Source organism: Epinephelus moara, chromosome 21 (assembly GCF_006386435.1).
Source record: "Epinephelus moara isolate mb chromosome 21, YSFRI_EMoa_1.0, whole genome shotgun sequence".
Taxonomy (NCBI): Eukaryota; Metazoa; Chordata; class Actinopteri; order Perciformes; family Serranidae; genus Epinephelus; species Epinephelus moara.
Genome location: NC_065526.1, coordinates 28291889 through 28307062, shown reverse-complemented (window position 1 = coordinate 28307062; position 15174 = coordinate 28291889). Strand labels below are relative to the sequence as shown.

Sequence of the window (15174 nt, the reverse complement as noted above, 5' to 3'; positions counted from 1 at the left end):
CATTAGGCAACTTCATCACCCGTCCATCAATCATTCAAGTGCTACACGCATGCAACCCTGTGCAGATGCGTGCAAAGCTCTCACACACGGATACAAATATGCTTGCTAATCTCCTTCACTTAGTCCAACAAACACAAACACTCACTCCCAAACCAGCTCAGAGCTAGTTTGAGCAATGACAGATAGGTCATCTACAGAGAGACTGATAAGCATGCTGCTAACACACATACAGACACTTTCAAAAAAACAAACTCCCACATAAAAAGAATCAATCACTAGCCTCTGCAGCAACAAATTGTCCAGGGGCCATTTTTCCATCTCTGTCTCTCTCTCCCTGACATTTTCCGAGACATTAAAAGCCACTGAGTCTTGACAGGAACTGAGACCAGATGACAAAGTTAGCCCATATTCTGTGCTGACAAAACCTGACAAGTAAGACCATAGGAACTAGAAAACACACACTAACAGAGAAGAGGTATTAATGCTGCACTTATATTCTAAGTGTTGCCCTATTCCACACTCTTCTTACAGTTGATTAGAATCTTTGCTGATATTCACAACAATCAACATCAATACCAGTCTTTACATAAAAACATAGCATTGGCATCAGACTGAGATCGGCATGAGAATGCACATAAACCTCAACCAGGAGACTTTATAATCAGAAGCAACTGAGAGAGTATCACAAGCCGAATGAATACGGTCTGATAAATGAAATGTCAATCTTACCTATTGTGCGTGGCATCATTCCTTGTCGTGGCATCAAGTTGTCATCAAGGCCCTCCAGGCCGCCATACAAGGAGTGGGAGATTCGGCGTTCGTGGTCGTCCAGGGACGTGTTTATAGTTTGCTGACTGCCCCCCAGTGGGCTCCCTGGTGTCTCCTGAATGAGGAGGGAGGTAATATCAGAATGTGATTGTATTTACTCATCTTTGTTCGTCTATACTCAAGAAAATGAAAAGGTTCAATGCTTCTATAGCTGTGTACTGTATGGTTCATTCTCTGAGATTATGCTCATCAAACACTGCAGATTTTATATACTGCCCTGGCTCTGTGTGGAGTCTTGTAGATGCAGCAACAGTTAGCAAAAGCTTACTTTTCTTACAGTTGTTTTGACCAGGCATATGCCTTATGGTTCATAAATAATAAATAATGCCTTTGTGCTTGAGAAGAAAACCATTATGGTGCTACATCTCACGTTATAGTTGAAAGTAAAAAGTGTCCATGATCCATACACAAACATGTTAGCCATTTGCTAAACAGTACTGGATGGACACAGGGGCAGCTATCCACGCTAATGCTAGCAGTGTGATAACCATGATAAATGAGCATGGATTTCCAATAGGCTGTTAGCGAGCTAGCCCTGCCCGCAGGGGATGGTTAGCTTGCTAGCATCTTGACATTTCCCCCAGGACCCATGATGACACTCTCTTGTTTGCTGGACAAATAGACCATTTGCTGGTCTTGTCACCCATAATCGCACATCCACTGCCTGAGAAGGTGTGTGTGTCTTCACCCTCATTGTTTGTCCATTGGATAGTTGACTGTATTGATTTGTTTTGGCCTCTGCATTTATTACTGAAGGTGATGACAGCCCTTGCCATAAAGATAACCATCACTGCCGGCATTGCATAACGAGCGATAACACTATCACACTGGAGTCAATACTGGAGCCAAATTGCCCCGATCAATGACTATAACTAGGCTAGGCTGGGATTCGATTTTGGCAGAGGGTCTTTGCCCAACGATCCTTTAAGCTCACTAAATTGTTGAGGTGCTGTAATAACCAACGCCACATTGATTCTGATGTAAACAAACAAGTCCAGTTTACGGGAGAATACATATGTGGGTACATCAGGAGGCTGGCAGAAGTGTGAAGTGTAATAAAGTGGGTTTCAGACTAGAAAGGTGTTTGTTTAAATCTTGATGCCAGAAATATTTTCACTTCCTGAACAACCACACATATAGGCTTCAAAAATATATACTGTAAGTAATTTGAGCAAAATCTAAAATTGGTGATCTTGCTGCATCAATGCACAAGCAGCACTTCAAAGTTGTGGTTGGATGCTGTGGGGACAATTTTAACCTATATACTGTTTTGTATGTTATTCAATAACAACATATAATTTAGAAGATTAGCCATGTTTACCAAGGAGGGCACATCCTTAGTATTGATTCTGGGAATTCGGGGATTGTAAATGGAGGAGCTTACAGTTTATTTGTGGTAGTTTTAAGTTTACATTGTAATAGACTTTTTGTGTTTTTACATTCTGTATGTGATATTCAGCAGTAGCGGTAGCAGCAAACCATTTCTTGTTAAGAAAAGAATGGAGTAATGGCTTCCAAAGGAGAGAATGAAGTTGAGCTACCTCTGTGTGTGTCTCTGTAGTTTGTTACAGTAAGCCGGTCTAACATTGTGTGCATGTTGGTGCATATGTGTGTTCCTGATGCCGCGTTGCGCTGCAGGTTACTGCTTATATCGGGACAGCATTGTAGCGGAAACGTGCGTACCCTCCAGTTCCCCCCAGGTTAACACCGTTAGCTCTGTCAGCACTGCTGCTATTGTTTAGCACTGTTTAGGGAGTTGGCCCCATTAGCTGCTAGCTGCCGGCTTAGCCACCTCCATGTTGAGAACCGTGTGCTCTGAATTTCGCATTAAGCCCCCAAAAATAAATAGGAATTTAATCAGAATAGTGTTGACAGTTCTCTGACAAACAGAGTATCATATAAGGAAAACATACCCATGGATATATTTCTTAATTTCTAAGGGCAGTGGGTCCCAACTGGTGGGTCTCGGTCCAAAAGTGGGTCACAGGTCCATTCTGAATGGATCGCAAGTGACTCGCAAACATGTTAAATTAGTAAAAAAAACAAAAACACACTTGACTTTTAAGTACAGTAAATTTCTGGCATACAGCTTTTATTTTAAAGTGCCATTTACTGTTATAGAGTGAGTTACAAATGGACAGCTACTTGACAGAGACAGCAAACTAGCTTGACAACATGTCCAAACCAAGTATGACGCTGAATATGTTAAACTGGACCTTGAACTAATGACTACGGAAAAATCTGAACCCCGTGGGAACCACTGTCTTCCGGGATGGGTAGAGCTGGGTGAATAAGGCCTCATCAGCTCACTGAAGATGATCATTTGTCTTGGATATAAAATCTTGCTCAGTAGGGCAACTGGTTACTATAGCAAACTATGGAAAAACTATAGAAAACAGCAGAGTTTCTAGCATTCTCAATAATGTCAATGGAAACCAACAAAATAATGATGGTAATCAAAGGTTTAATACTAATTTATGATCAGACCAACACTTTATCTAAAAAATATAAGGACATTTACAGGACAATGAAACGACCTGAATCACTGCTAACAGACCCAATTGAACCTACACACGGATGCAACAAATCTTCCACGGAAACAAACTAATTTCTAAGGTCGCCATATGGTGCTGTGACTGTTGGCATGCCACTGCTCTTGACTTTCAATGAGATAGTTAATGAATTGGCCGGCTGAGGGGGCCGAGGTGAAAACGCTTCAGTAATAGCCAAGGGGATTTGCCATACGAGGACGCATTGACAAATCACACCGCAGCTCATTGCATATTCAGGCTGATAATTGAGCTCCGGGAAGGTCTCGATCCCATCGGGTGCCAGCGGTGATGAGGAAGTCAGCTGCTCTGAGTTCGTTGTGTTTCTATGGGGATCGAGGAGGGAATGTGAGCGGTAGGGCTTGTGATTTATGCAACGGCAAACATTTGAGATTGATTTGAGATCATCTGTCAAGGGATGGAGACATGGAGAGGAAAGTAAATACAGGATTATTTGATCCCATATGTCAGTGTGGGTATGACAATATGTCAAAATAAGCCACAGCTTTCATCCTATAGTAATTAGTATTATTTATTTTGAACAAACATTTGATGGACAGCTGGTTATGAGGTATTAACCTTCGATAGTGACACTATAGGGACTTTCAAAATCCGCTCTGAGCAGGCTCTTTGAGTATGAGTGTATTGAATTGTTGTTTTCCTCCTCTCTGAGTGTCTTGGACACTATTTCTTATAAATAGCCAGCCACTTGGACAGCCTCAGGACATGCCTCCGGCTCTGCATGTGAAGCAGAGATTGACGAGACTCCCAACGCTCGAGTTTTATTCATCCACCATGCTGTCTGTTAAGTCTCACTGCCTTGACATGGCCGCAATACACACATACACACAGGGTATCTGTTTGCAAGCGAATATACAGAAAGATCCTTGAAAATAAATGCATACATGCATAAGCAGGATGTACAAAAGAACAAACTACACACTCACACACACACACACACACACACACACACACACAGTGTGCAGACACAGAGATGTGCACAGACACACAAATACAAAACACACCTCCAGGCTTAGCCTCTGCTATCAATTACCAGACGGGCCGAGGGAAATCAAAACTTTGACACACCAGGTTGGAAAAGGAGAGCGGGGAAGCCAGGCAGTGCCAGAGGCGTACACAAGCACACGGGCGTGCACGCTCATATACAGACACACAGCAGCAGCGCACACAGACTCAGCCTCGGCTTTCAAGCAGGCGACAGGCCAGGGTGTAGAGAGAATGTAAAAACATGACATTGAGGGGAGGAAAAAAGTTGTGTAGCTCAGTTCGCAGCCATGTTTTTTCTTTTTTTTTTTTCCCTCAAGCTCCCTCAAGGGAGGTAAGCGTGCGTGGGAGGGGTTGGTGAACTGCTGTGACCTGACTACTTACTTTTATTTCATGAAACGATTCATTGCTGCTCATGAGGGTATTTCCCAACGGTTTGCTTTGGGTTGTGTTGTACATGTATCATAGAAAGGGTCTTATTGAAGTGGTGCCTAATGACTCCACTTCCACAAAAGTGTCTTCATTATTTAGGACAGCAGTGTCAGATGAGTTCCATTTTTGTTTTTTACACAGTAACTACAATTCAAACCACTTTAATTTTAAATAGGATCACAAACAACCCAAGTCCCTATCATTAGATCAAAGTTATTAAAGTAAATAAAATACGCGGCATCTGCAATGGCAATACTAAAATAAAAAAGGCAGGATATAACAGCCACTATATCAAACTCTCAAGCCTTGCAGCCTGAAAAAGAAAAGTTCTTGACCAGGCTGCAACCTGGAGCTCTGGTTCAAATCCCAGATCAGCTGGTGAAGAAATACCTGAGCACTAACTGTGAATGAAAGCCACCCCCCTTTTCTCAATAACAAATGTTGTAACATGTAACATGTCCTTGTGCAGGGTGTTTGCCCCCTCCAGTTTTTCCACTGGACCTGCTCAGGGGTCAACAGTCAACACTATAGTACTGCAGCTGTAATGTGCAGCTCTGAGGTGTGAACATGTGAAACTCGAGTGTGAAGCAGGCTGCTGCTGCAAAAGGTCATGTGTGCTCAGTCGGGGTAAATAAAAGAATGAATCACTGTATTTACATGTGCTACGATATTTTTATTCTGACCTCACTGAAAATAAGAACATGTTTTTGGTCGGTGGTTTTAACCACTACTATACAAATCATTTCAAAGTGGGTTTTATTTTCTTTCTTTTTTTTGTTGTCAGCGTTGTACTTTTTGGAAACATTCTGACACAGCTTTACACTGGAGTCCACTGGGCCAACCAACATGAGCAGTCAGACATTTTTTTGCAGAATTGTCAGATTTTTTTTTTTTTTGTAAAATGTGTTTTATGATGCTGCTGCACCACCTCCAGGTCTCAGCCATGAATGCTGTGAGTAAAATGTGATCATAATAAACAACAAAAATGACTGTGGTTATGAAACAGCATAATTTCATTAAGGCCCAGACACACCAAACCGACTTCAGAGAGCTAGTGGCGACGAATGCCAACTGTTGTGTTGCCTCACATTGCCTGTGTCTCAGCCACTAACTCGCACATGAACACACCGCAAAGCCTACAGCTGACGGCTAACCAGCGTGTATATTTTGTGACTGCTTGAGGGGTAATAACTAATACCAGCAAACAGGGGTTGTCTGTATTCGTCATTCAAAAAGGGAAATAGGAAGACCATCTTGACACTATTTAGCCAGCAAGCACATTAACAATGCAATCCAATTTTGAAAGAATAGAGCATATTTACTGTGCACCAGTGAACAATAACACAAACCATCATGAAACAATTCTGCTAAAGAGCTTGATGGCTAAAGAAAATAATCTAACTTTGTGTAACAAATTTGTTTTGGTCTCACTCCCTCTTGAATTAAGCTGTTTGTTTACTTTCCTCACTTGCGTTTCTCTTCTCCAGTGCCCTGAGCTGAACTGCCAATCAGACTGAGTTCCTTCACTGATGGACTATGCCATCGCTGATTCAATATGCTGAATCAGTCTGAACGGTGTGGGATACACCACATTGACAAGGGCAAGAGACGCCGTCGACTTGGAGTGTCAGGGCCTTAAGGCATACATGTATTTGTTATAGCCCATGTACTGTTTTGATCGTGCAGACTCCAACTAACTAATATTCAGCATCACCTCTTCTTATCAGACATACTGTATATCCAAAATGTTGTCCCAACTCAACTGAAAACAGTTGCAGACAGCCACACACCTGTCTTAATCCAATTCATCCTTCACCATGTTCCTTACCTCATTTCTTTTGGCCACTCGTCTGGCCACTATGAGCTGGATCATTCCACGTTTGTTGCCCTCCGTTGACATCGACTTTCGTAGCGTCTCCATGGCATCCTGGTTGGTTTTTCCCAATAGCGACTCTCCGTTGACAGCAATCAACTGGTCGTTCACCCGAAGCCGCCCGTCCTGTTGGTGGACAAGAAATCACAAGTAAAGTAATTGTAGATTTTGGTGTTCAAACTTTTAATAACACATACAAAGTACCAAACGGCATGTGTGTGATGAATAATAAGCAGCCGTATCTCCAACTTAACAACAACCTTTATCTAATCAGACTAACAGTCTCACTCACAGAGTGTATCCTGTTTCCAGCCATGATCTAATCTCAGAGAAGTGTGCTTTTAAGTCCATTATTATGTTCTGTCAACACAAGCTTGTTTGTATGAAAAACAATCAAGTTGAAAGAGTATTGAAATTGACTGCAGCGCAGCACCACAGACAGCAACAGAAAATAGGGCACTTTGTGTTAATAGATTTTATCGCAGATGAAGCTTTCCTTCATAGTTGCTGAGGAAAAGAAAAGTCATTTCACTTTCTCTGCCAAGGGCATATGGTGAGATTTTTAACATTGACTCAGTTTGATGTACCCAGTGTGTTGCATGACATCTCTCTCGTCTTCTGTCACTTTCTAACAGACTGTCTGCAGATATCTGGAAGTTATATTAATGCCTTTCGTGACCTTTTTAGTGACTGTGTGTGTCTCTGTGTGCACAGGTCAGAATAATCTTCGCAGAGAGACAGGCTGTTGGATTTATCTAGAGCAGGTACAAGCAGCAGTTCACTTTAAAGGAAGGGACATCAGGTCAAATGGATTTAAGCGGAATGTCGTCTATCAAAATGTTTTACTCTGCTGCTGAATAAAGAGACGTTCACACCAAGAGCTATAACTATAATGATGACGATGTGAGTATCCACACTGATGAACGATAACTACTTGTCAACAGTGGCGCAAAGCCTGTGTTGCGCCCTCCAACTGTGAGGCAATGTAAAAATGGATGGATTCTGATTGACTGTCAGTGTTTCTATCGTTCGTCAAATTGCTCTGGAGGTGATCCGAAAGATATTATTTGCCACTACTCTTTTGTCGTTATAGCTGTGGTGTGGTACACTTGAGACAATGATTTTAAACTATGATATATTTATAGCTATTGGTATAGTTATCGTACTTGTGGACGGCCTTTAAATCCACTAATTGTGGCTGCAAAATAAATACAGAAACACCATTTAAGTTGATAGTAAGACCTTATGTTTTTTTGCAGATATTAAAATGTTTTATTACCCCTGGTATTTGTAAAATTACATATAAGTTTTAAACACTTAAAGCATAAAAAAGGTCTTCAAAAGACCTAAACTACCCTACAAAAAGTTTCTCAGAAGAAAAAATACCTCACTTTTAAACCTTTCTTTTTGATTCCCACCCTCAAACCCTCCAGTAATGACAGCAGGAGGGATCGTACCTTGCAGGCTGCCCCTCCATTAATGATTGATTTGACGAAGATGCCCAGGTCAGCGTGGTTCTCCTTGGAGCGATTGCCTTTGACACTGACACCCAACCCAGCTGAACCTGAGTCACTGAGGGGGATCTCAAAGGTCAGGAACTCTCTGGTCCCGTCTGGAGTCAGAACCAACTCATCCTCCTCTGTCTTCTGTTAGAAAGGGAACAAAGAAAGAGAAAGAGACATTGAGATTGTAGACTTTTACAACAGAACAAACTTACTGTACCTAGAATAACATTTAATAGCATAATTAATAACCCTGCAAGCAACAACAGCAGAACAATCTACAGCATTCCACAAAGACACAGTTCACATTTAAATACAATTAAATGCTCATATACCATGATGCATATTTAATTATACAAAACAAAAACACAGAGGCATTTATTATAGCCTAAAGCAATAACACTGAAGCCCCTTCAGCCTCGCCATGCTTTCAACATGTCCCTGAGTGTTACTCAAATGGCCAAATATACAAAGACATTCATTTGGCCATTTGAGGTTAATGAAAAGCACTTGCATATAAATTGCAGCTGGGCATATAGCAGGGAGGTAAATCAGAGTGCAAGCTCATTAGCTCCATCAGATATATTAGTGTTAAACACACCAGTGCTCAGGTACTTAGTATAAGCAGCCATGGACTTATCTACTATAATCAAGGCACGATGCTCTGGTTCATCAATACTAAAACATGGAGGTGGGTGTTTAAAACTTTCAGGAAAGTATTAGCTTCAAATTGGGATTTTTTTTTTTTTTGTTTTAAATCAGAATCAGCATGTGATGTGTTGTTGGCTGCAGTTTTAAGTGCTGGTGAATCACAGATTTGGTTAATGAGTACTGAAAAAAACAAGTCAAAGTGAGGGAGCATGATGAAAATTGGGACTGTAGAGATCAAAAGTAAAGCATTAATATGTGAAGCTTTGAGCAGATACAGTCTTTGTTGTTTGTTTCTGATGCGTAGCCTGAGGCTAGTTTTCATCAAAACATGTGAAGTCTTGCAGCTACACTGTAGCCCCGTCTCCCACACAGCAAGCACCTCAACTGCAGTTGAGAGATTGTAGCTAGCTCCACCAATCAGGAATAGTATAATGCTACCCTGATTCAAGTCCACCAATCAGAGGGAATGCGTTCCTACCGGAGTAATTTGTTTAGGGTTGCAATATGAATTTCCACAACTGAAAAATCCATAAGTGAGTGACCATAATGGCAACATATTTGGCTAACTTAACACTTCTCTATGTGCTGTGTGCAGTGAAAGCAAGGCATGAAGCAAAACAAATGCAGTTGGAGAGCTTTTACTGTGAAGCAGCTGCAGGTATCCAACATCCAGCACATGCAAGTGTTCAATTTAGCAAAGAATGTAAACTTGTTGCTTTTACGAAAACAGTTCCCTCCATATTTGTACATCTGTCAGTACATTTTTGCTGATGACATGCTATTATTGCTATTCTATAATATGATTAATGTCACCCATATCTTGTGTATAAATTTGAATTCATTCAGCAGCAAAACAAGTATGGATAAGTACGAGGGATGCAAGACATTGGATTTTTTTGCCTACATCTGGTATGCCAATATGTAACAACTCATTTGACAGATAACTGATACCGATATCGATATATCCACTTTATCCCCCACCTAATTTTAGTCATCATCAAGTCTCTTCTGTAGTGGAATTAACATCATATTACGCATGCATGCTCTTATTGTTATGGCCCACCAGCAGATGGAGACATGAAATACAATGCTTTTCAATGTACGTGATATTTATTCATCGTGCAAATTAAGAAAAAGCATGTTGGCCGTTTCTGATAGTTCATTTCAAAGCTAATATTGGCCAAAACCAGTGATGTACCAATTATATCAGCGTGTTGGCCGATTCCGGTATTTCATTTTAAGCCAATATCAGCCAATACCGATGACATGCCGATATTATCGTGCATCCCTAATAAGTACATCTCTTTTTACGATAGCAATATCGATAAAAACTATCACAAACCAGTTTTTTTTTCTGATTGTGCTGCCTGATTTTGAATCAGCACTGTATATAATGCCTCAATGAAACACAAACTCTAATATATGATGAAAATGTATGGATTAAAGTTGGATTAAAAATACCACAGATGTGATTAACTGTCTTCTTACATTAGATTTACCATTGTTTTTATCCTGACTATTACATGCTGAACCTTAACCCTGACAAACATAGATTTGATGTTAAGATTAAACCCAAATCCTAAACTTATTTCAGCCCAAGGCAAAGTAAAACCTAATCTAATCTTTATGAGATTAAACACACTTCCCTATGTGTGCCTTCACTCCAAAGGTCTTAAACTTTAAGACTTTTGCAAAGAAGGATTCAGACAGAAGCACACACACCACCCGAAGACCAAATTCGATACGCCATGCACCTGGATCGTGATACCAAGTGCGTCACACAGGCAGTAAACTTCCCAGCAACCCTGCATGAACACAGCAGCCTAATTGACATGCTGAGTACTCTCCCTCTCTTCCCCTCCACAACAGGTGCTTCTCTCAGTCTTTCTCTGTATTCATTCTCCCTCTCTCTTCCAGCTCAACAATAAAAAGCTATTCTCTCTTGCTTGTTATTTGACAGCTGTCCTCTGAATAGATGGGTGCGTGCACGCTCACGCCTGGCAATTATTGTGCACGCCTAATGAATTCAATCATCGGGCTCGGTGTCAGCATGTCATTAGCTCCCTTTGTTTGCTGGGAGAGAGATGGAATTGCTCTGGGTTGAACAGAGGAGGGAGAAAAGAAGGATGGAGGGAGAGGCAGAGCAGGAAAGGAGGGGTTGGGAGGGGAGACAGAAGAGGAGGAGAAAGGCAAAACAAGGATGTATGGAGTAAGAAGGGAGGAAGGAAGGAAGGAAGGAGGAAGATAGAGGAAAGCAAGCATGAGGAACACTATCATGGCATCTGCATGCTCCCCAAAGACAAATGAAAGCTACCTGGAATAAACTTAAGATCAAATTAAAAACAAAACAGGAAAAAAAAAACAGCCAATTTGATGTCAGACACAACTTATGCAAAGTGCCGAGGAATAATAACACGTAAGACAACAAGAATTTAATTATTTTGGAACCTTAAGTCCAATTCATTCTGCCTGGAATTGAATCTAAGGCTAATTAATTAAAAAGAAGCTAACAACATAATCCTCTTAAACTGTGAATGGTCAGAATAGGAAAACAGGAAATTAATTATTACCGCTCAAAAATATAACTGATTAGTAACGTGATGTCATTTCAAGGTTAAAAATAAGACAGCTATTAAATGATACATGAGGCATTACAAGCTGAATAATGCCATTAATAAAGATTCATTTCATGATTAGAATGTTTAAATGCCATACAGTGTAAAACACATCAACACGACTCGAGAAGTTTCCAAAGTGTTTACAGAAAGTATAGTTGGTGATTTTCAGTTTTGCTGCCAACAAAATACAAATACTGTGACATGTGCAGCTGCAGCATTAATTCTGTGAGTTGGCCAAACTACAAAATAACACTGTTAACTCTCAGCCATGGATAGTCTTCAAGATTAAAAAAAGGATTCTGTATCTTTTTGTCATAAAAAAAACAAACAAAAAAAACAAAGGGGGTATTTTTGCTGCCAAAAAGAGCAACAGAGTGCTGGGCCTGAAGCACTTAGCTGTTAGCTTGATAGCATGGTAGCAAGCAGTAGTCACGCATTTCCAAGCTTAACTTTTATCATATCAAAACACTATTTTGAAGGTGTCTATCAGTCTGTGAAGCTAACACAGTTTAGCTCATGCAGCTAGTGTTGAGCTAACATCTGTATCTTTACGCCAAATACACACCAAGCAGTGGTGAAGTGCAGGAAGCCACAATAATTACATTTTTCTGCAAGCAGGAGGTGTGTTCATGTGTTCCAGGCGGGAAAGAATAGGACATAGCATAGGTCAACATGCCATGGTGTCAAATACAGTAAGTGTTTACTGACTGGATGCAGTTCTCTGCTTAAAAGGTAAACTATTGTTTGGCTGCACTTGGTTGCAGAATCAAAGAGCCACAGCTTGAAGCGGTTGCCCAACCTTTCCATAAACACTGCATAGCAGCTCGCTGCAGACCGCATTTCACCGCTGCTTGATGTGTTTTTGGTATCAGGGGTCATTTGTATTGTTTAACTTATCCACAACAAAAGAAACACAGCTAATTCTGATGCCTTAAAAGTAAGACAGTCTTTTAGCCTTTCAAGGGTGGGAGACTTTAGGCTAGGTATTGCTAGGTTTGGCAAAATTTAGAGGAAAAGGTGCCAGGCCATAGATGTATGACACACATTTTTAGTTGGAATGTTAAAACATTTTTCTTATTTGGTGTTCAGGCTACACATTTGTACAGTTGGAGAATATAAAAACATCCTAAGGTTTACACGGCAAGATGGTGCAGTGGTTAGCATTGTCGCCTCACAGCACAAGGGTGCCTGGTTCAAACCCAGGGCGGGGGAGCCCTTCTGTGTGTAGTTTTCATGTTCTCCCTGTGTCTGCGTGGGTTTTCTTTCTGGATACTCTGGCTTCGTCCCACAATCCAAAGACATGCTAGATAGGTGAATTGGTGACTCTAAGGTCCTGTTTATACGACAAGGATTTCAACAGAAAACGGTTAACTTTAGTTACGTTTTGGCCGATCGTTACACGACAGCAGCGTTTTGGGTGCCTGAAAACGCAATGTTTTGAAAACGGGTTCCAGAGTGCAATTTTTTGGAAACGGCACCGTCTCGGTTGTCATGCAAACTTGGAATATGCAGTTCCTCTGAAAACGGAGACTTTTCGCACATGCGCATTACGCTTCCAGTCACTAGGCATGCGCGAGAAAGTCGACCATCACAACAACAAGCTGAGCTCTGCTTGTGCTGATCACCCTGTTGAATTTATCAACGCTTCCCCATCATAGTGTAGATTTACTGTAGCAGCTCCACCTCGTCGTCCGTCCAGACAAACGTTCGTGCACTTGCCATTTTGTTTGTCTATACATCGCCGCTCTGTAGAAGGAAGCGTAAGCGTCACACCGCCAGCTACTGGCCTGGCATGTGTACTGCAGCTTTTTGGTCATTTTTACAGGTCCGTGTGCAGGCGATTGTTATCAAAACCTTGCCGTCTAAACGCGGAACATTTTTCAAAACGAAAATGAGAAACGATTCTGTTTTCAGTGGATTGTTTTCGTGTAAACATGGCCTAAGCTGCATGTAGGTGTGAATGTGAGCGTGTCTCTACATGTTAGCCCTGCGATAGTCTGGCGACCTGTCCAGGGTGTACCCCGCCTCTTGCCCAATGTCAGCTGGGATAGGCTCAGCAACCTCCGAAAGGATAAGCGGTTGCGCAAAATGAATGAATGATTTTTTTTTTTTTTGGTCAAAGCCACAGGGGGCCACTGGAGAGGGGCAAAAGAGACACATGTGGCTCTGGAGCCACAGATTGCCTTCCCCTGGTCTAGCTAGTTACATCTTTTCAGACAGGAAGTTAACGTTTAGCTTGGTAGTTTACAAGCATGACAGATGGTTAATGGAAAGCGAACAGTAGTTTTCATATCACTGTTTTAGGCTTATTACATTAAAAGTTCTGAAAAGGGACGTCAGGTAATTATAGTTAGCTGTGAAGCAGATTGGCCTGTCAGTCCGAGAAGCTAACAAAACTTTAGCTCAAGCAGTTAAAGGGCAGAGCTGAGAACTGTGTTATTAGAGAAATAAAACTGGTCAGACATGACCTACAGAAAAGTTTTGTCATAATTACACTGTGAGCAACTTCGCCAACTCAAACTTGAATAGTTGTACTACTATTACTAAATGTGAGCAAGATGTGATTAATTTTTCAATATAAAAGTAGCTAAGTTTACTGGTACTCTGGCTTTTACCCAACTGATTGCTATTCAAAAAAAGAAAGCAACTAATATCTGTTATCCGTTTTTCCACATAGAAATAAGTTTGCGGGTAGAAATGTACCTTGTTTGATACCATGTAGACAAAAACAAGCCTGGAGATGAATTTATAGAGAATAATCACAGTTGCAATATTGTTCTGAAAAATCCAGAGACATTTTCCTAAAACATCCAGCCCGACCTTTAAATGCAGCCGATTCAAGACATTTTCAGGACCTGACTAATGATAATGAAGAGAGGAAAGAGGAAACAAGGCAAAAAGAGCAAGTAAAAATAAATAAAACAGAGGCAGAGAAGGGAGGAAAGAAAGCTCAAAGTAAAAGGAGTTGAATGAAGGTGAGGGGAGGGAGGGGAGTGATGGGCTCCAGAGGAGGGACGGAGACAAATAGAGCGAGGGTGAAAAGGCAAGGAGCTGAAAAGAAAAGGGTGAAAAGAATGAGAGGGTGCGAGCATGACAATGACAGAGTGAGCGAGCGAGGGAGTTTGAATGAAAGGCCGACAGAAAGGGATGAATCCATGTGGAACACAAAAGGAGACAGACACCGCCACCTCTCTCACTGTACGTCTGTATCTCTCACTCTCCCGCTCTCCGTCTTTTTCTTTCTCTACTTCCCACCTTTTCTAACCTGTCTCTTCATACTGCTTTCTACGTTCTTTTTCTTTTTAAAAAACATCTCCCACTGCTCATTTTCTTTTTTTTCTGTCCTGCCTCCCATCTCTAACCCTCATTTTCTTTCCTTAGCTTTCACCGTCTCTCCATCTCCTTCTATTCACATTCTTTCTAAGAGTATATCCGTATTTAACCAGCAAAATTCAAGGCGCTATCTTTATCTCTTTGTTTTTGGCTGATTTTGGTGCCACCCAAAACTGAGCTTTTTCAAAACAGTCTGAAAATACCAACCACACGCTTTAGTTTGGACGAGGTAAACAAAGCTTCTGGAAAACCTGAGCTTGCTTAGCGATGTTAAGAAGACAATCTGACAGACGTCTGAACAGCATCATAGGAAATACTGTTCGTCTGGGTAACAGGTGGCATCCACAAGCCAAGGTCAAATCATCGTTTTCTGCTTGTTCAGT

General features: G+C 41.2%; 1 protein-coding gene across 1 annotated transcript in view; it reads right to left on the bottom strand.

Annotated features, from left to right (window-relative positions):
- LOC126382469 (partitioning defective 3 homolog) overlaps positions 1-15174 on the bottom strand; it is a 289875-nt gene that overhangs the window by 108303 nt on the left and 166398 nt on the right. The window contains exons 13-15 of the mRNA XM_050032353.1: positions 8145-8333; positions 6643-6813; positions 730-883 (exon numbers count right to left, since the gene is read on the bottom strand). Coding sequence (XP_049888310.1) covers positions 730-883; positions 6643-6813; positions 8145-8333 — 514 coding nt within the window. The remainder of the gene's footprint in view (positions 1-729; positions 884-6642; positions 6814-8144; positions 8334-15174) is intronic.